Raw genomic sequence first — 22,262 nt, forward strand, 5'->3', positions numbered from 1 at the left:
TACTTCCTGCCTACCAGGTTTAAGTCCCTGCGAGCACTATATTCCAGCATGGAGGCCAGGAGGAAAATCTATTGCCTCTCAACGTAGAAAGAGAGGAAAGATCTACTAAGCACAGAGGCCAGTCACATCACCATCAAGTCATCACAGATGTGGGATGGGAAGAATATGTTACATTTTCTGTTTGGGTTTGGAAACCAGCCAGCATAACTAATTCCTTCTCACGATGCTTTTATCCATACCTTTTAAGTAAGTTTTATTAGAAGGCAGGCTATTTTCAAATGGCCTTTCCTCTTGTCTTGTTTGCTTGTTTATAAGCATTAGAACTTTTGTATGAAAGTAGATGGCCAGAAGGAAAAAAAAAAAAACACAAAAAAGTCCTATAGATTAGCATGCCATTTACCCTGCAAAGAACTTAAAAAAAAATCCCTTGTGCAAAGTTAAAAAGAAGAGGGATCCAGACAAGTAGAAAGACTTCAGTATCTTCATTTTCCCTCTGCATAGTCAGAGAAAGAAAAGAGGTTGTTTGTGAAAAGCCACCATGGACTGAGCCTGCAGTCTGATAAACAACAATAACCTTTTTCTTGACACTAATTCCTTTATTATATTTTTAGAAGAATTTAAAAGCCACTTATTTTCGAAAACTATGATTTCAGGAAAAAGTATAATTTTCACATTTCCTCTGATGTGTTGTGTGCCCTGCTGTGTTATGACATTTCAAGTTTCATCAAGTCACATTAATTTAGATTCTCACATGTTTTCTCAGTGGAACCTGCTCTCTGGGTCAATTTTCATTCATTGTTTGATCACTTTAATGTATTTGTATTACTGAGTATTTGGGCCATATTAACTGATCTTCCCATACCCCATGCTTGCAATTCATTAGCAAAGATTTCTCCTCTCTACATGAAGAAAGAAAAAAGAAATGAGAGAGGAAGAAAATGAGAGAAAGACAAAGACTTAGGAAAAAAGTGAACAGCAATTTAGAGCAGAGCTTGGGATGTAGCCTGGTCTGTCACTCGGGATTTGTTTATACTAGCAAATTTTCTCTGGTGCAACCAATGTAGATTGGTGACCCAGTAGAAACCTGTATAATAAACACATTTCTCTGGTTTTAAGACTTCCTTGATTTCACTCTGTGTTTTGACAAGCGCGCTTGAAGCAGTGCAAGTTTTAGAGATTTGCATTAGCATTAAGTAAAACAGTCTGCTGGATCCCATCAGTACAGAAAGCCATCCTATTTTCCAGGCTGGGTCAATGCTGATGTGAGAGCTGAACACCTTTGTGGTGTTGGACCTCATTTGGGTCCATTTGGGTCCACTCTTCCACAGGCTGAGGCACAGCACATATATGTAGGGATAAATGCAGCCAAGATCAGTCACTGTGCCTCTTCATCCAAACCCCACTGAGCCTTGCTGCACACAGTGGTTAAGATTGGGGTTAGAAGTCTGCCCTAGTGCCCAGAAGTCCAAGCACTCAGATTTCTGCTACCCCTCCCTCAGATTATGCCTGAAAAGCTGAAATACCCAAATTTGAACTCCTTAAATTCCCAGAGGGCATGGAAAGTTTGTGCAGAGGCACAGCTAAGGTACAGTTTCACTTGTTTATGGAAGGAGCTGCAAGAAAAGGTCAAATGATAAAACAGTAAGCAAGGGAAACAGCAAATTTTATCTAATCTTTCCTTATATTTATTAAATTAATGAGTGAATTGCCCACTTCTTCCCATACTTAACCCTGGAGGTGAGGACATCACATAGAGCTCAACTGTTGAATTGGACTTTAAAATTTTTGTTGGACTCTCGAACTTCAAAGTTCCTTTCCTAGTCCTAAAAGCAGCTCCACCAGTGGAAGAGGACAAAGCTGGGGATGGGAACTTGTCTGACACAAGCATTTCAGGTCTTTGGGTTGCATTGTCTTTAACCTGTTTGGAGCAATCAGGTGATGTAGTTTGTTACTGATGGCTGGATTTCAGTGCAAACCTTTCTTCCAGACTTTTCTAATTCTGGGTGAGCTGCCACAAAGGCAAAAGACCAGAAAACTCAATAAACAGAAGGGAAACTCTTAAATGTAACCACAGCCACTGAAAAACCAGCCTGCCCACTGCAATGGTCTCTTTCTGAACAAAGATGCTGATAAAGCCTCCCCTAAAGGATTGGCTGAAGCAAACTAAAGGCATCAAAGCCATGAAAAGTGGGCAGAGAAGGCTTGTCAGAACAACTTGAACAACCTTTGTATAACTGACAGCAAATGGGCCAGTGCCACGTGCTCTCCAGGAGGGAAAACAGCACAGCTATGACAACATATCCATTACCCTCTGGATGCTGGTGACAGCAAGAGTAACCTATGTGCTTACATTTAGAGATTAAAAGACAGCAACCAGCCCCAATAGGACATTATGTCCCCAGATGTTGTGCAGCAAAGGATACTTGTATAAAATGGCAGCGGCATACCACAGGTAGAAGCACACAATGGCCAGGGTTGGAAGGGACCTCAAGGATCATGAATCTCCAACCCACCTGCCACATGAAAGCCTCCAGCCTCCCCATTTAATGCTAAACCAGAAGCAGGCTCATTTCTCCCAAGGGCAGCACCAAAAAAAAATCCCTTCTATGCGCAGAGTTTAGCACTAAGTGGCTACAGTGGTTCCTCACTCTTGCTTGGGCTGGGAAAAACACTACTCCTGCTTCTCTGGGTGTAACTGAGATAATATGGTAACTTGTACTGACACAAAGCATTACCTTGCCAGCTACTGCACGTGAAATCCCAACCAATCTTCCTTTTGCCAAGGAATTGTGCTTATGATATAATACATCCACAATAGTACATGAAGAAGAGCCTGGAAATAAGCATCTGACACAGTCCATACAAAAAAATTCTTCAATCAAGGGAAAAAAAAAAAAAAAAAAAAAAAAAGCTGTTAAAACCTCCTGAAATCCCTTCCCAGCAGCCTGCTGCAGGGGTGAACAGATTCACTCTTCCTTCAAATCAAAGCCCTTTGTTTTTTCTTACGCTTCCCACTCTTCTTTCTGCCTTTACATTGTAATCAATACAGTCTAAGCTTAGGGAATATTACCAGAGCCATGATTGCAACCTCTAACATTATAATCCATAGGGTTGCTGGGAGCATTAGAACATTCAGGATAAATTAATTCAGGGTAAGTTAAAGCTTTGAAGCTAGGAGCATCACCAGGCTTTTGAAGCTTAAGCCCTGTTTAGATTACTTGATTAAAGTAGGTCCAAAGCTTCACCAATCAATATAGTTTGCTTAGGAACAGAGTTGATACAGAAGCATATTTAATGGGATCTGCAGCACCCCGCCCAGAAGACAGTCCCTGAGAATGAGATAACATGCTGGGGGGGGTGGGGAGAGGCAAAATCATTGCCATGTTTTGTGCACGTCTGCAAAGCTTACTTGCAGTGGCTGTAAGAAATATCTTGTGCAAGGAAAAAGGGAGCAGGGGAATCACTAGGAAATTTTAGACTTGGGAGAGTAACTGAATCTTCTTTCAATCTCAAATTCTAAAAAAAATGACCCAAGGTGCATAGATCTATCTACATCCATGCACTCTTAAAGGCATAGGCTTGCTCTTCAGCCAATTTCAGTTTTGCCACCAGTGCCATGGAATTAGGGCTGAGGGTTTAGTTACCTGGATGGCAACAGCTCTGAAAAGATTACTGACATCGTACCTACAGCCAACGTCAAACAAAACACCATTCTTTGTACTAAAATAAAGAGCTACAAGAGCCAACTGGTATGTAGGGTTTTCCAGCTCCCATAACATTATAACATTTACGTAATCTCTTTAAAATACTACAATTTTAACAGCCTAGTGAACTTTGCTGGGCTTTCCACAGAACTGAGAACAGACAGTACCAACACTGAATTTTGCCATCAAAGTCTACAACATTGTATCCACACTAAATAAAGTTAAAGGCCAGATCTTGAACTGCTGAAAAGTCTTATTATCTGTGTACAGTTCAGCTGAAAAAGATGTACTTTAGCCTGAACATTAGATCACGCTTGAGAAAAGCCAAAAAATACAATTTTGTGGTATTTTGTTGGTCATCTGAGAATAGGAGCATGCAACAGTACTCCCTGCTGAGACTTACAGTAACAGGGGAGAGCACAGGTTCACCTTTGTCCCTCTTTCTTTACTCCACAGTTATGCCTGCCTGGTGATTCATGTGTAAAGTTTCCTTCAAGTAAGGATTAGGGAAAGACAAATTAGGAGGTCAAGACAAATCGAAGAACACCCACAAAAATACTTTGCTTTCTTCTTTTACTTCAGCAGAGCACAAATGAAGCTAACGCTGCAGTTGGCAGAATGTAGGGCAGCCCTCTGGTTAAGAGCTGGTAAAGCCCTGGTTACACGGAATGGTTCGACAGACAGTGCTTGAGGTCCTGGGCCGCCATGCAGGGAGCTGTGCTTGGCCACCTGCAGCGGACAGGAGGTGAACTCCCACAGTGAGTGGCTCTCATTAGGTGGAAGCTGTGGACACCTGGGGCACTCAGTCAAGGGGAGGAAATGACAAAGATGGCTTCAGTGCCAGCCCTGGTGGTTGGAAGTAAGGCTGTCTTTTGTACTCCAAGGGAAAACATAATCCATTTATACTTCTAATTGGACTTGATTAGATATTTAGACAACTTATCTGCAGTAGCTATTTAAGTGAATTAGTTGTATGTTTCAGCCTATTGACTATCTAGAGGGCTCTCACTTCATGGCACAGCATTTCTCCTCCACTTCCACCGCAAATACTAGCCCTGGCTCCCACGACAAGTTTCTCAGTGATGTGATGCCTTTCAGGACAACCTTCAGCTTTGGCAGTCCCTCTGCAGCCCCCCGATGCTAGAGCTCTGGGCTTTTCTCCCTTCTCCTAACCTTAATGGTCTGAGTGAGCTGGGTCTTACCCAGAGAACTCTGCCCATGCCCATCCGAAACACTTCTAGGAGGACGATCCTTTTGGCAGTCACTTCTGAGCTTCTCGTCTGCCTCAGAATCTGTATTTTATAGACCATACCTGCTTTTTAAAATGAAATATGTTTGCCTTTTCATTTTTTTTTTTTTTTTTTTTTTAAATACACATCACACAGTGATCCTCATGGCAAGCTCTCATGTATTTTAGTGGCATTAACAGCCTGCACGAACGAACAACCAGAGGTTCTTTGAGAGATACAAGCTTTCCCTGCCTTTGGGCCCATAACCTTTTTTTTCTCCCCATGAACCCTAAGTGAGAAACGATTATAATTCAGCCTTTCAAATACAGCTAGGCACAAGTGTCTACTTGGCTGTTTCAAGAAGAATTGCTTAATTTTTTTTTTTTTCCCCAACTCTAGGAAATAAATATTGCCTTTTCTTTTTCCTCCACTGACACTTAATGCTGAAAAGAAGCTGCCTAGTATAGGCTTCAGTGCCCTAAGTTCCTCTGTGAGGATCATAGCAGGGCCCTGCTTCTTGGCCACTGACGTGTTCCACAGCCTGGGGTCTTCTGCAACCCTTCCAGTTGCTGTGAGTATGGCTGATTTGGATTACAGTACAGCCTGGTGGAGATGAGTAATTTTCTTCCAGTTAGGTACATTGTCACAGGCTGTTAATTTTACTGCAGGCTCATATAAAAGGAGTGGGGAAGCAGCATGGCAAGGCAAGCAAACAATACAGCACAGAGCTTGGGACATCTGAGCAATCAGGCTTCTTGCTCCTCGAATTTAAGCAGCCCTGTTTTCACATCTGTTTGCACTCCAGCTTACTAAGACAAACACAATGCCTGTGTAAGACTACGTCTTTCTGAGAGGTCAGACTCTGGGTTAAATCTAGGTAAATAGCTGACAGTGCAAAAATGGAGATAAAAAGAAATGTGAAAGATACATAGTAGCCAGATTTTCTACTAGATGCAGTCTGACATCTAGAATATACTGCAGTTGTCCAAAATGAAGAAAAGCAAGATGCAAGGAAGAAGAAAGGAGGATGGAAACGCTGCTTTTCAGAAGTAGAAATGCATCCTGATGTGGTACCCAGAAATCAGTTGATAATTCTCCTCCAAGTCATTTCATAAATAGCATGATTTCTAGACTGTGATTTTGTTATCACTCACATCAGCACTCACCAGCCTCCAGGCCACTGGATACAGTGATGCTGAGGCTAACCAGTTCAGGAAAAGCCCTCCAGGCATTATGTTAATATTACTTAACTTCAATAGCTGGTGAGGAGCCAGACTCCCTGAGCATCCCCAGAGCCTCCAGACAGTGACAGAGAGCCACAAGGTTACACCTACAGAAGCTCTTCCAGCACCCAGGGAGCCTCACCTCATACTGTGAGCACCTGTTTTAGATGTTTACAGTTAGGAGATGTTAAACGGCTCTGACTTCTGCCTATAGAAAGTTAATACTGAAACCGGAACTGTGTGTTGTCACTTGGGGGATAATCTAGTACAAATATTAAGTGAATGCTCCATCACTTTAATTGAATGTTACTGTTCAGACAGTGGCACTTCATTACTAGGGAGGAAGAAGTCACACAAGGCAACAATAGCCCAGATCTCCAGGAACAGCTGCAGTGATGGGACAAGGGCTGTGATGGCACCGAACAGGCAGCCAATATGCTTTAGAGCAGGTAAAATGCTGTGAGAAGTGGTGAAATCAGGTAGGGTTGCCTGTCTTGCCTGGGGTACTCAGTTTCTCTTTGGATTCTCCTTTTTTCCCCTCAGAAATCCCTGGCTCAACAAGGAGTCTATCTATGTGGAGACCCAGCAGAGCTCATAGTCAACCCTGCCCAGGCAAACCTGCCTAGGACACACTCGCATAGTTTCAACATCCTGAAACGTGGTTCAGATCGTCATTCATGCCACCAAGTTGAAGTCTCTCAAAATCAGAAGATCTTGCAGAGGCAAAGCCATCCTGATCTCCAGAGTCAGATACTAGCACTTGCTTCTGACAGGGCTTCCTTTGCCCAGGGCTCTGGGATGTCTCAGAGCCAGCACCAGAAACCTCCGTTCTGCCACATCTTTCTCCCCTGCAGTCAATGAGCACTTTTCTTTCCCTGCTCTTCCCACTCATTGCTTGCAAAGCTCAGCGATTCAAAATAGCTGATTTCAACGTCTTTCAGACAATATTCCCCAAATCCAGTTTATGCATGGCAGATCTCCAGCTGAACAGGAACAGCCCCTCCCCACTGCTGTGCTAGGAAGGACAGCAAGCCTTGCCCACCTGCAGCAGGCCAGGTCTCTCCCTCCAGGGGATGATATTCTTACATCACTGCATGACACAAACCCCACTGTATTTGAATACACAAGTAGTGTAGCTTCAGTAAATAAGGTGGTGAATTAATTAGGTTAGAATAAGCAAGTGCAGTAATTAGTATGCCAATAGCAGAATAAAGCTATTTTTTAAATCACCAAACAGCATTGCTCTTTACTATGATTGCAGAGATTATGTAAGATGGTGATTAAATCAGGTCCCTGCATCACAGACAGATCCATGTTTTAGAGGTACAGAAACAAAGTTGCAGAGGAATGAGAGAGACAGCATTGTTTTAAATGTCTCTCTCTGTTCGCATTTCCTAATGAAGTGTAAAGCAGCTGCATCACCAACCTCTTCCTCACTACTTTTTCTAGGCAGCATTTTGCCAAGAAATCATTTCCTTTTTAAGATCAGCTGAGTACTTCTGGGAACATCAGCTCAGGAGAAATCTGCTGCATCACACCCCAGAACTCAGCCGAGTCACCAGGCTTCCCTTATGTGCAGCACTGACACCTACAGTGCTTCCAGCAGAAGTATTTCACTCATTTGTACATCACTTTGTTGAAGATTCTGCACTTTGAGACCAAGCTACCAAAAAAAGATGCTGCTGTTTTCAATCACAGCTACTTGGAAAAAGCCTCTAGAAATTGATTGTCATTAAAGACTTGGCAAGAACACTGCTTATGATGATAAGCAGAGATTTTAAAGTTTTGTGTATACTGCCTCTTGCACTGTAATGCTCAGATTGCTGTATTTACCATCATTATTTGATTTCTTACACCACAGTGGAGAGCAGCATTGCTAATCAAATATAAAGTGGCAGCCAATCCCAACACAAATAGAAATATAAATATAAGCCTGCACATTTATAGGCAATCAGAACTATGTCAAACAGCATAAGATAAAAAGCACAGTATATGCTTGTTGTTAAATCAGACAAACGTTTGTCTCACAATATTTTCACAGCTTCTCACCACTGTTAATCAATCATCAGCTGTATTTTAAGATGAAGTTTCAAAATGCTTTAATTACCTTAGTGGGAAACATGCCCAATTATAGCATCATGAGTTATTAAAGCTGAGAATTTATTCATTTGTAGCAGTTTTTTAACAAAACCAACGCAACAGAAACTATTATTATTTGATTTCCTGGCATAAAAGATCTCTAACACACAGAAAAAAAAGCCATTTGCCATTACTTGCATTACATTCTCTGATTTCTTTCTAGACAGCTTCGTCAGACAGCATACATAGGCAAGCAGCAACAACACACATGGCCTTCCTTCCAGGAACATCAAACCAATATAACACAAAGACCATACAGACAGGCATTTTGCACTTACCCGTTCTGTCGAAGATGTTCTCCTCCTGCAGACCACCGAGGTGAACCTGGGCACACAACACCTCCCATCAGGCCTCCTCTGTTCAGTGCCCCCTCAGCCTCATGCTAGGATCTGTGAAGGATCTCTACTTCAGCACAGAGGTGGCCAGAGAGGCTCCTGAACAGCCATGCTGTCATGTAGGGAACATTGGGCAGCAACAGCTATCAACACCCCAGGGGGTTCGGCAGGCACTTGCCTCTGCATCCTCCTCAGACACAGGCCAGAGAGCCCTGATGGTGCTTCAGCCTGCAGACTTAACTCAGCACATACCCTCAGACAGCCAGTGAGGGGCTGTGGTTGCCAGGAGACCCCAGGCTTCAGCCTAAGGGCACTTCTAAGCTACAACCTTGCCCCAGTCACACTAAGAACCAACCAGCTCTGAGCTGAGGTCAATAAAAAGGAGAAACCAGCTGAGCACCATCACTACAAATGAGCAGAGTAGGGCAGGTGCATTTAATGAGGGATCTAGCAAATATGGGGGCTGGAAATCCATTTCATAGCAACAGGGGTATGCACATCTCAGAGTGACAGACTACAGTCTGTAGATCACTTATGCTGCAGCTTGGACACCTCTCAGGGCCTCTGTCCTATAGTGATCTGTTCTGGGGGTAGGGACAGCCCATAAGAAAGAGGAGCTAAGCAGCAAAAGAGCCTCACAGAAGTCCCTTGGGCTTCTCACACTGCCTTGCAGCTTGCCAGAGGCATTCTGACAAGCTGTGTGTAACCTGTGGTAAAAATACGGATGTTAAGGCTGGAGGTAGGACAGGTGTTCGTGTAAGTGGCTGATTGTTTGTGTGCTTTCTAAATACCCAAATGAGCGATCAGCAGTTTGTGTTAATTGACAATAAAGTAAAATTTGCCACTTGAGACCATTTTGCCTGCGACAGACAAATTTCATGGTTGCACAAAAAGCCTGTAGCACCGCCAGGGTTCAGCCTGCCTCACACAGAAGGTCTAGGGCAAACTGCTTGGGTCTTCCTGCAACTCCCTGAAGGGAAGCCTCTGTTTAGAAGCCGTGAACCTCTGCTGGGCTGTGGGAGCCAGGTATCCCCTATATGGCAGTTCTCTGAGTGCGCTGAGGTGCTGTGAGGCCATGTGGCGCAATGGTGGCTGGGCCAGCAGCAGGAGGGGAGCCAGCAGGGGAAGATGGCGCAGAGCACAAGTTACACGTATTCTCTTCACCAGTCTCCTCTCGGTCTGAGATTTTTGGTCCTCACCTTCATTATGTTGCTGCCACAGTGGATGCTGAGAATGCACTGCAAAAGAGAACTTGTGCGGCTCTAAGTAGCGGCAGAAAAAGTTTCTGTTAGACAAAAGCATTCCTTCTTCTTCTCAGCCTCTTTACGAGTTAAATCTACATCTGAGGCTCTTCTCAGAGCCCATGTTGAAACCACAACACCTGAGGAATAATTTGTAAGATTTTTCTCTTCAGATTCACTTGAACTGGAGAAAGCTACAAGGCAGCTACTATTCCTTTGCATCCTTTACTGTTCACCTTCTGAGGAGATGACTTGCGTGCTGTTTCCCCCGTTCTAGCTTCATTTTGGCTAGCAGATCTGTGCAGACAGGCATTGAGTGGCCTGGGTGCACAGCACTGATCCCTGTGACAGTCTGGGAGCAGCCTCAGGAGCAGGACATCTGCTATAAGGTGAGGGACTGATTCGCTTTACGCAACCGGCTTTCAAGCTTCACAGTATTTCCTCCAAGCATTCCCTTTGTACAGCAAGCTACAGGAGTAACTTGGCAAAAGGACTGGGAATCCTGTGCTGCAGAAACCAGCATAAAGATTAGTAGGCACTGTTTTTCAGACCAGTCCTCTTATATATGTCTGATTACTGAATCTCTTCAGACAGAATCACAGAGATTGGAACCGGCCACTAAGATAATCTAGTCCCACCATCAACCCATCATCACCAGGCCCACTGGCCAGGTCCCTCAGTGCCACATCTACGTTTCCTGACTGCACCACCTCCCTGGGCAGCCTGTGCCAATATCCCACCACTCCTCCTCAGAAGAAATTTTTCTTAATAATTCCCAGGAAATCAGCTTTGTTTCCAGGCTGCAAAACTTGATGACGAAGATCAGACTCTAAATTAAACAGCAATTTAATATGATAACTAGTAATTTGCATATGACAGCAAATTAACACGATTCCTACTGCAGTGAAAATACAAGTAACATTCCACTGGGGTTAGAAGTACTTAAAAATGAAGCAATTCATTTGTGAAAAAAAATCACTGTTTTTCCTCTATAATACCTGAGTGTATTTTGAAGACAGTACTCACAAAACTACAATTGTTCAATTGATGCAACTCAGTAATTTTTATTGCAACTGGAAGACAATACATCACAGAAACTTTATGGTAGGTTTTGGGAAAGTGTTATTTACAATAATAATTGATGAAGTAGTTTGTCTTTGGCAATATGATTACACATCAAGAAAATGTAAAATGCAAGTATGTCTCTAAATCAACATTTTCATATTCCCTAAAGATCAGCTGATTGCACTTGTCTTCGGACTGCTCATTTAGGTAAACACAAATACAACTTAACATCACTGTTCATTCCCCATCACAGTTTGTACTTTAATATTGATGAAATTGGCAGTTTCAGACGCCAAGTACAGGAAAAAAAATTGGCTTATCACTGTACTGAATTAACATATTGGCCAGTTAAGGTCCTGTGACCCTTAAGCACTGATATTAAATCTCTTGGTCTTTTGATTGCTTTATCACTTTTTTTTTTTTTCTGTAAAACAAAATATTTCAGAAATTACAGATCAGAGTATAAAAAAAATGTACAAGTCCATAATGCTTTTCATACACACACAAATCATTCCCCCCGACATTTTACATCATGGCAGTTTTAAGTAGTGAGTGTGAATGATGCAGGCATGGATCTGGTTATCAGGTACAGGTATTACTTTCAATTGTCATCCCACATACATACTCAGAAATATACAATGCTCTGTTAACTTAAAAATGTAATGAAGTTCAATGGTTAATCTGAAAGAAAAAATGTCTTGGCATTTTAGGCCAGAGTAAAGAGATTCCCATTTCTAGATGATGGCCGTTGCAGAATGCAACACACAATTCTAGCACAAGTTGCAGTTATCCCTTAAACCCTCAGATAATGAACTCTCGGACTGCTGGCCTGATCCAACGGCCAATGAAATTAAGAGAAAAAGAAAAACTGAAACAGAAACGCCTTCCACTGCCTGTGAGAGGCTGTTCCATCAGGCCCGTTTCCCCTTTCTGCAAAAGGAAACGTGATACAGTAGAAAAACCATGATACAGCTTCAGATAAATACTTCATGTTTCAATGCTAAAACAAAAACAAAACCCAAGCTCCCCAAACCAGGAAAGGCTACTTATTAGAACAACTCAAAGTGACCTCTAGATCATTTCTGGTTTTAAATGTACACCAGCAAAATACAGCACCATAGACACATTAGGTTGAGACTTTTTTTGGTCAGTGAAGCTAGTACTTGTTGGCTGAACTGTGGAAGAATTGTAAGGTCATGTACATGATAAAGCAACCCAGCTGACAAGTCTCTGCTTAATTCAAGAATAACCAGTACTAGAAGTAAAAATGCAAAAACAAAACAAAACAAAACAAAAAGAACAAAAAAACCCCTAATAAACCACCATTAATACTTTCTAAAGAAAAGGGGATTAGCAGATGAATTCACAAATGTATGCAGATTTATACAGAACACCAAATGTTGTGTGTAAATCCTTATAAACTCCAGCTTAAAACAGAAACACACAAATGTATAGTTTGACTTACACATTCCATTTCAAAGGAAAAGAGACATCATTACAACTTGGTAACTGTGCTAAATGCAATATAAACCAAACAGAAATTCAAAGTTTGGCAGATAACTAAGAAGAGGGTTATCACTTAGGTTATATAGCAAAGTGTTGATGTATATTACATAGAGTAGTATAAATAATAAAAAAGTATTATTTAAATTAGATCACAGTGCTGCATTATGTGCATAACAGTGTTTGATATATTACTGGAGGGCTGTGAAGAACACTACTAAAACTTAACTGGTCAGACAGTCAACACTGATATTCTGTTACAATCAAGAGGATGTATGGTTCAAATGCTCTTTTGGTGGCAAAGTCAAGAAAAAGTTTTCAAAACATTTCCTGTAAAGTATGCCCATGAGCTGTTCAAGCAGCAGCAGGATACTTGAAGGAACGTCTGCATTCTCCATGAAGTGAAGTAAATTGCATTGCATCTGGAAGTAAATGCATTCTCTCTATACGTTAATCCTGGAGCACAGGACAGCAATGTTTGAAAAAACTACTTGGGCCAGATCAAAGGAAAAATGGTAATAATAGAACAGTATAGATTTTCAAGAGCACCTGGATGTCTGTAGCTCCATTGACTGCAAAGGAGACGAGACACCCTGAGGTACTGGAAAATCCCAGATTGTGCCTATCTACATGTTTAGATACAGAAATAATTCCAGAAAAATTAGGATCTCGATGATTTGGCTACTGAGAAAATGGCCATTTTATCCATGGTGCCATTTGGCATACAACTTAGGATTTAGTACATTCAAGTATGTTGACACCCCTCTACCCCACTCTGGTGAAGAACACAGCCCACAGAGTTTCCTTGTATCTTTTGCAAAGGTAGACAGTAATTCAGTTGAACACTGGAAGCTGATGCACGTCCTTTGGGATTCTTTTCTCCCAGTTTAAGGTAAGACAGGAGTCAGCCTGGACATCACTTGAATTACCAGTAAGAATACAGCCACAGGCTAGTTCTGCGGTCCTAACAGCATGTCTCATCAAATTGCTTTCAGAAACTGCTACGGGATGTTGTATTACGGCTGTTCAAGAACCGTGCCCAAATCTCTAAATGCAGGCAAAAATCTGCATCAAAATGACTTCTCATGAGAACATCCAACTGCTTGCAGCATGCAAACATGGCCAACAGATTTCACCTCCCTGAAGACTCCTGTGAAATCTGCTTGTGGCATCTGGACTGCAAGAGCTTCTCCCTGCAGAGGGTATATTCCAAGGAAACTCCTGGTGAAGTCTGAGTGACCCCTACAACACACATCCATATGAAACTTGCCACTAAAAGCTTGCTGACCTACCAGGATTCCTCTAGTCCCCACCTGTTCTGGAGAACCATTAATTTGGCAATACTGATAGGGTGAGGAAAACAGAAAGTTAAGAGATTCTATGACTTCTCACCCCAAAATGGCTTAGTAAAGAAAGGAAACAAGCAAAACCCAACCACCTCATGTCTGGCAAGTGAGAGAGCTTGTAATACAGTGCAATTACCACCCAGTTTTGGCATGACTCACTGTAAGGAGAGACAATTGGGTTGAGGAGATGACTTTTTTTTTCTTCTGGAAAAACACACTCAATTCTTAATAATAATTAAAACAAGATAGGACTTTTCTGATGAAGTATTACCAATTCTGACAAAGCTGCCATTTTTACCTAGCCACAAAAATGTTTTAAAAGGCGACTCATAAATATTTTATACAAGTCCAAATTATATACTTGTCAATAGTTAGAGGAAGCATCAAGTCATCTGTTGATTAGCACTCAGCCAAACTGTGAACTCCTCAGCAGATCAAATGAGGAGGAACACATTTCACATGAAAACAGACACCTGCCAACAGTTTACGTCTACCAGCAAGTATAAAAAGAAGGTGTTGAAGTCTTAGATAGATTATATATGTGTATACTTATAAAGATAACCTGCTTAATTAGATATTTATGCAAAATGACCAATTTCTAAGGTAATACTAGTGGTAATTACATATTTAGCCACCAAGAGTCCACATTAATGAATAGTACTTGCTGTGCAGCAGACACTGATCTTGTTTGCACTGATGTACTGCAGTCAGTAATAATGCTTTGCAATTAGTGTTTTGACTGGGCAGGATCTGGCCACCAGCAGACAACCACATCGCCTTCTCTGGAGGAAAGAAATGGCAGAGCCCCATTTTCAGTGCATTTTCTGCCATGACTTTGACTTTTAAATGTTGCTTTCTGGTATATATTAAAATACCTCCTCTGCAGAACAACTTATGCATTAATGAGCAAAGGTGGTGGCAAGCTCGTACTGTACTACTTCGTATTTCAAATGACTGCCCTCGAAGTTTATAAAACAATGAAGGACCGAATTCTCATGCGCAGGACTGTGTGGTTCAATGCCTGTGCATTCTGCCTACAGACCAAGTGGCATGGGACTGTCGCAGCCCAATCACACCAAGAGGGCTCTATCAAAATGGAAAGACATGGCTCATCCATCTCCACGCTCCATTGCCAACAGAAGACTTTGTTTTCCCCAACTTTATCTCAAAAGCTGTTGGCAGCCAACAGGTTTCGTACCTGTGTACTCCAACTGTAATATGCTGGCCATCTCAGCTGTAATATGCTGCATGTCTCAGCCCCAGGACCAGCAAACAGGAGAGCACAGAGCTGTTCCCTGCACCATCCTTGGCTCCCTCCTTCCTTATCTGCATAGCTGGCAGTCATGTTGGGCTCCAGCAGCTGTCAGACAATCCTTGACAAGGCACCCTGGATCCCAGGGCACACTGAGTGAGATGGGAGGAGAGGCACAATTTTGGCACACTGCCCCCGGCATGGTCCTGTTTTTTGTATTACAAAACGTTTGTGGAGCTCAAGAAGGCTGCCAGGTCCAGCCCAGTCTACCGGTTGGTCTTTCCACTTCCTAACTGCATATACACCAAATGCAACTCTCCTTTCACTCCACTGAGAGGGAAGTCAGACCCTTCCCTAACTCACTCTTCAGGAATTAGATCCACCTTGGTGCTGCTGACTGAACAGTTTTTGGGATATACACCTGTATTCTCTATCAGAAACCATTTCATTTTGTTAAGTGGCAGGGTTTTTCAGTCCCTGGGATTTTCTCCTTGTCTCTAGGATATTTTAAATATGGAACTTTTTCATGCCAAAGTGACGAATCCAGGTGAGAGAGACTGCATTATCTATTTCATGGCTTCCTTGGCTGCACGGATCTCCAATCTAACAATCACCGTGCCAGGAGAGAAGCACTATACCTGAATCACACCCTCTGTTGCACTGTTTTTTCTCAGGACACCTCAATAAGGCTGTTAATAACTTCATTTTCTCATGGCAAATTAGCAAAGCTATTTTCTTGTCTACTTATTCCTGAATCAAATCAGAGAGTTTTCCTCAATTAATCTCCCATTATTCTCTTGATTCTGTCATACACACTCACTACTAAACTTGCCCTCAGATTATTGCGTCATGTTACACATGTACAGACGAAGAAAGGACACACTTTTACTTTTTTTTTTTTCTTTTTTTTTCTTTTTTTTTTTTTTAAGAGAAGTAGGGAGAGGGGGCTGAATGTGCAGACAAGGCAGTATAATTCAACCATCCAAGCCCTACCAGAGCATGAAGATTTTATTTTTTAATATTGCAGAGTAAGTTTCCCAACAGTCAGTGTTTGTCCCTGAAGAAGGTTAAACCTTAAACACCTGCTTCAAAAAAAAAAAAAAAAAAAAAAAAAAATCCACAAAGAAACAACCCAACAACAGAACAGAACCAAAACCAAAACAGAAACAAAACAGAAACAAAAAAATAAAATAAACCAACCAAACTCTAAGCCTAAGGGCTTAAAAATTAGAGGCATAGCCTTTTTCTCTATTTTCTATATTTATATGAAAATAATTCATGCTTCATGCTAAATACATTATTTACCTTACAAGAACTTTGTCATCTTTGAATTAAAAAAATTGTTTGCTTTTTGTGTTCCCCCCCCCCCCCCACTTCCAAAAGGAATCCATGCAGTGTGGATCTTTTTTTTGTTTTCTGCTGGCTACGCTGGTTGAATCTGGAAATCTGTGGTTTTTGCACAGATGAATCCTGACTGACATTAACTGCAAAGCTCCCTTCTGAGGGCAGTGTAGGAGCTGTTCTGTTGAACTTAATTTCATTGTTCATCAATACGCTTCCCTGTTGTTGTTTTTTTAAATTACAGAACAGTACTAATGGCAGGTTTTGTAGCTTTTTTTCCCTCACTTAGATCAAATATTTGATCCACACAAAAGGATTCTGATTTATTTTCTTAGACTTGATATCTACTGTAATTTCTTAGACTTGATTGCTTTTCACTCAGGCAGTTCAGAAGACACAGCTTGTTTTTCCCTATACTATTATTTTTTTGCACGCAGTGCCAATCTTCAGGCTTATGGCTTTTTGAACATTCAGTTAATTTAATATAGAAGACATAATTCAATGATTAGCAATGCTATTAACAGTGCCACCACCCCCTCCCCCCCATTTCTTTTCATTATTTCACTCGTTGCATACACAGTTCCAACTTCCCACAAGTCACCAGTCTTCCCGCTAGGAGCCACATACCGTACACGACGCACTGGAAGTGCATTACAGTATGCGCAGCTGCCACCAGTGGCTGTCCAAAGACTTCTATGGCACGGTGAATCCAAGTGCCACTAGATGGTCTGTGGTTTGGTGTGAGAAGTACACGCCTTCTCTTTCCCCCAAATCTCTTTCTTCACATTCACTCACATCCCAATTGTAAGGCCGTTAAAAAAATTCCTAAGGGCTAGGCCTGAATGACTACTAAATTATGCAATCTCTTCTAGTGTAAGAGAGATTTCCAAGTGCCCAATCTTATCCCATCACAACAATGTTGATGTCACTGCGTATTCAACCATGCATTTTTTGACAAGCCGGAGAAAGCAATGGCGATTTTGGCTTTTTTTTTGTTGTTAACTTTTTCTCTTCGGGTAATGAAAAGCTTTTGTAAATTAGCTGAGTGTCAGTATGAGTTCTATGGCTTCAATCTCCTTTAAAAATAAAAATCTTAAGGGTCCAAAAAAAAAAAAAAAAAAAAAAAAAAAGGAAAAAAAGAAAAAAAGAAAAGAAATAAAACCAAATAGAAAGAAAAACAAAAAAGGAAAAATTGCTGATATTGCCACAAATCATTAGAATTCACCTGACGTGCTGAAACAAAACTTTGTAAGTTCAAACAAATCATTGATTTGTTCTAATTTTTTGTGGTTTCCTTTTGCTCTTTCTGCCCCTTTGCCGTCCGATTGGTGATGTTATTCAAACAGGATCGAATTCCCGCTAAATGCAGGAGGGATCCCGCTGCTTCTTTCATCTCCTCATCGTCACTCTCAGGGGGCTTTTCAGTACGTCTCTTTTTAAGAGGCAGTGTGTCACTTGGTACTTTTTTCGCCTTCATTAAATGTTGCCTTTTCTTGTGCTGGGATGCATACCCACTGTCAGCTAAAGAATCCTTGGTCTCCTTCCGATTTTGCTTTTTGTCCTCCTCTTCTGTTTCACTATGGCTCTCATGGCTCTGGAAGCTGACTTCACTTCCTTCACTGCTGTCTTGGCTACCTTTAGTTGCAAATTCATACTGGTCATCAGCAGAGGAAGAGGAAACGGAGTCACTAGCAGGTGATGTGCTCCTGTGGTTGGAAGATTTGGCACTGCTGTAGTTGTGATCCTCCTTCGGGTCGCCGCTAACAACGGGGGAGCCACAAGACTGTTCGCTTTCTGTCCGCATCCGGCAGTTTGTTATCCCATTCCTGGAAAAGCAAATTGAAGTAGTTGAAAAAACCGCAGAGAAGTAATCCTGCTTCAGTGCAAAAAATAATAAGGTGAAAACAACTGACAGGCAATCGAAAGTTATGATTACTGAAGTAACATCCGGGCAGGCCACTTTCAAAGCCTGACTTTTTTATAATTGCTCGCAAATTGGTCTGTACACATTTTTCATGGCAATAGATACACAGCAGTACAAGAGGCAGGAGCAAGGAAGGTGGCTGTAAGAACTGATGTCTGGGCGGTCCTGATCCGTGTTTTAAAAAAATAATTAAAAAGTTTTAATTACTAGATTTCAAATAAGTTCTGTGGAGTTATATAAATATCCTCCAACCTTTTCAAATGATACTACTGAAAACGCGAGGAAGAGACACCAACTTCCTGGTGTTCTGCCTTTGCTCCTCTCAGAGACTCCTTCTCAGTTCTGCCATTCCCAGGTAGGAGGATTTCAGCTGGAATCTGCGCGGTCCCAGATGGGACATTTTTGACAGTCACGTTTTCAACCGTGATCAGTTTGTGGATCTTAAAAACAATGTGATTGTAAAACACTGCCAACAAAATATTAAAACGTATTCAAAAACAAACAGTACCAAAAAATCTGATTTTGCTTTAGAAATTTTCATTTTCCTCTTCGTTTTTATGGCACATAGCTCCCAGCGCTGTAGGAACTATGGCAGCACAATATATTAAAAAACTAATGGTGTCCCCTTCTGCACTGGAAGATATTATAGCATTACCAATGACTTCACAATAGAGAACACAATGCTCGCAAGTCAGCCGCAGAATGGATTGCCTCTGTGCAGTGTTTAATTTCCACTAGGAGAGGGAGATGCTCATCCCTGAGTTCATCATCATTTTCCCTGCCTGTTCACCAGCCTTGAACTCCTCTATCAATAAAAACCAAAATCAAAAACAAGCAAGGCTGTTTCATCTGTCACATGATAAACCACTTTAAAATCAGGTCCTGCCACCTTCGTGCCATCACCACAGTGCTTTCATACAGTCATGACTGCGTTGGTTAAAAATGCACACTGAACACAGGTGCTTCTTAACTGAAATGTGACAGTGACCAGGGGTAGCCCTGTTTCTGCTTTAAAAATGGGAAAGTGCTTTAGTTTTCAGGGAGTGTTGCACAGGTCTGGTTTCTTTACAGAATGAACAACAGAGCATTTTAGATAGGTATGGTTGAAAGGTGGAAAATACAGAAGAGGTATATAATCCCTCAGTTCCTATTCATCTCAATGCACTTATCTGTGGAGCTTACTGAAGTAAGAAACAGCTTCTGAGAACCAGTGACAGGACAGTGCTAAAAGGCAGTGCATTAATCAGTCTCTCCAAATGTTCTTATTTACAGTACTTTCAGATAAATATATGTAACAGAAGGCACAGTTATTAGCAGCCACTTTTGCTCAATAAAATTATTTTCACTTAGATTTTCAAGTAGCTTTATGATCCATAAATTATATACAAAACCCAGAAGGAATACACAATGCTCCTTCAATTATTAATAACTAAATGCAATGTCATTCATGATTGTGCAGCAAGCCAGCTGCATTTACTTTGTGATGGTTTCCCACTGCAGGGGTTGTCATTAGAGGATGCCAAATGCTTAAAAGAAGAAATCATCCATACTAAACTAGTTGAAAGGTGAATTTATAACCAACTCCTTAAGATCAGTCATTATGAGGAAGCATGTGATGCATTTTAAGTGACAGATTCTTCATTTTTAGGGTAAATTTACATTTAAATATGTTCAAAATTATCATAAATTTGCATAAAATTAAAGTTACTTGATTTTATTAGTCAGGGCACCGTGTCTCAATAAACATCACATGTTCCTAGTCCAACATATAAAACCACCAATAAATTCTTGCTCCAGGAGAAAAAACACAGGACAGAACAGATAGGAACCCAAGTAGAATTCTTATGGATTAGGTTACTAGTGAAAAAGGCTTCTGAAAGATGGGATTTAAATCAAGATGCCCAATTTTGCGTTATCAGATCTACCTCTGTTTGCTCTCAAAAACTATCAATAAAAGGAAAACAACAGTTGCATGGAGCAAAGCAACCATGTGCCAAAAGACCACCTTGGCTTGCACCCTCTTGAGTCTAGTGTTTGCTTTTCCATAAAGGGGCTCTAATTTGGATTCAAAAGCTCTGCCAAGGGACATACTCCAGATCTCAATCCCCTAAAAAAAAAACCAAAAACAAAACAACAGAAAAATGGAATGAAAAGGCCCAGGGATTACAGGAGCAATGTCCTGGGGGAAAGTATACTACTATGGGGTTAGAATCCCACAGGAATGATTGCAAACAGGGATGATGGCAAAGAAAGAGAGAAAAGGACAAAAAAAAAAGGACTTTAAAATAAGTGGGAGGAGATAAGAAATACTGCATTTCAGAAGAAAAGGAGCTATGGTGGAACTGGTCAGGAAACGGACAGCATTTGCATCTCAGAAAAATCTTTACATTTTTCACTTACATTTTGAAAGATTTCCAACCAGTTCTGCTTGGGGAAATAAAAAAGGAAGAGAAAGAAGGTCAAGGAGAGAAGTAGCAAGGGTTATCTGCAGAGATGAAAATGAGTTATACAGGCAGAGTGACTTAGAATATTCATCAGGTCAAAATTCACGTAGCCTGAAAGTAAATTCATCTGATAGGCAACAGGCCAAAACATAGGAAGAATTAGTTAGAATTGAAATCAGTACGTAAGTAAGAGTTGAATAAACTTTCATCTAAATCATTAATAATCCACACATGCTTCTCAGACATTGTCAAGCTTCATACTGTGCTCGTACCCACTCATGCACTCACTAACACATCAATCTGGTGATCTACTAAGTTCAATGCAGATCATCAGCAGATGAATTCCCTCAGGCTTCAGGGGACAGATTTTGGCCAGCTGAATCTATTTTTGCTCAAAATTCTGGTTGTGATTCTAACTTTGTCACTGAAACAACAATAGTTTTTTTAAAACAGGCACTTGCTCTGATGTTTGGATTAGTATTTAATTATACTGAAGAAGAAAAAATATTTAAGAGTTGCGTGCTTAGTGTAACAGTGAGGCAAAATTTAAAGTAATACCTTATAATTTCCCCATTTTCTAGTTCAGCACTTCATTTCAAAATTTCCAGAAACTGACGTGTTCTCAAATATGCCTGCCTCTGTCAGGAAAGGCCATGGGGCAGTCTCTGGAGCTTTTCATCCTACAGAGTCTTATTTGCTTGAGGGTTCTTAACCACAGTTCTACACCTAAAAGTACCATGCACAGATTCTTTTAATATTTCAATTTTGCTGTAGCACAATTACACAACCCTCAAGGTCTACAGAGATAAGTCGGCCTTTTGAAAGCCTGATTCCATTCCCCTTGTAAATTGATATGAGTTACTAATTTCATCAGGAGCAAAATGGAGCCTACAGGAGCTGGATCTCAATGCAGTAATGAAACAATTGCTTTTGCACAGTGTCACTGCTTCTGCCTTTTAAAGGGATCTTCCTTGGGATGCAGAAGTAAGTCTCCATTCTGTCTGCAACATGGCAAGAAGTTTGACTGAAAAATACTTATTGTATTCCACATCAGAGACAGGTATATTCCTTTGTTGAACAAAACAAACCTACATAAAGTTTAAATACCAGCTTAATCCCTCTAAACATTTTGGATGACAAGTAGTGTGAGTTTTGGAAACAGGCAGTTAAAAGATATGAAGAAAGCAATAAAGTTTGCTACCGTAAGTTGAGTATATGCATTCTGTCAGGCTCCAGGTTTGCTAACACACTCTTTTACCATAAAGGCAATATGATTTCAGAGGAAAATTCAGGAGAGTCAGTTTTAGATACAGGTAGTTGAACTGTTATTTATAAACACTACGTACCAGCAGATGGGACAATAAGCAAGCATATGGAAGATAAGTGATGCTCACTTGTTGTATGAAGAGATTCTATCAGCGGCTATTGAGTTAAAACAAGTCAGATACACTACTGATGGAAGCTCTTACAGAGATACTTCACAGAGTAATTGTATGCAAAGAACCATAACAAGCAT

The 22,262-nt window shown here is 41.0% G+C and overlaps 1 protein-coding gene across 2 annotated transcripts in view; it reads right to left on the bottom strand.

The window, feature by feature from the left end:
- Window positions 1-17,654: 17,654 nt before the first annotated feature.
- The window catches only part of FOXN3 (forkhead box N3), a gene marked incomplete at both ends in the record, with an annotated part of 111,920 nt that continues 107,312 nt past the window's right edge, over window positions 17,655-22,262 (bottom strand). For both annotated transcript variants that reach the window (XM_079537630.1, XM_079537629.1), the window contains one exon: window positions 17,655-18,204. In XM_079537630.1, the coding sequence (XP_079393756.1) occupies window positions 17,655-18,204 (550 nt within the window). The remainder of the gene's footprint in view (window positions 18,205-22,262) is intronic.

This window comes from Tetrao urogallus (genome assembly GCF_951394365.1).
Source record: "Tetrao urogallus genome assembly, chromosome: 6".
NCBI lineage: Eukaryota > Metazoa > Chordata > Aves > Galliformes > Phasianidae > Tetrao > Tetrao urogallus.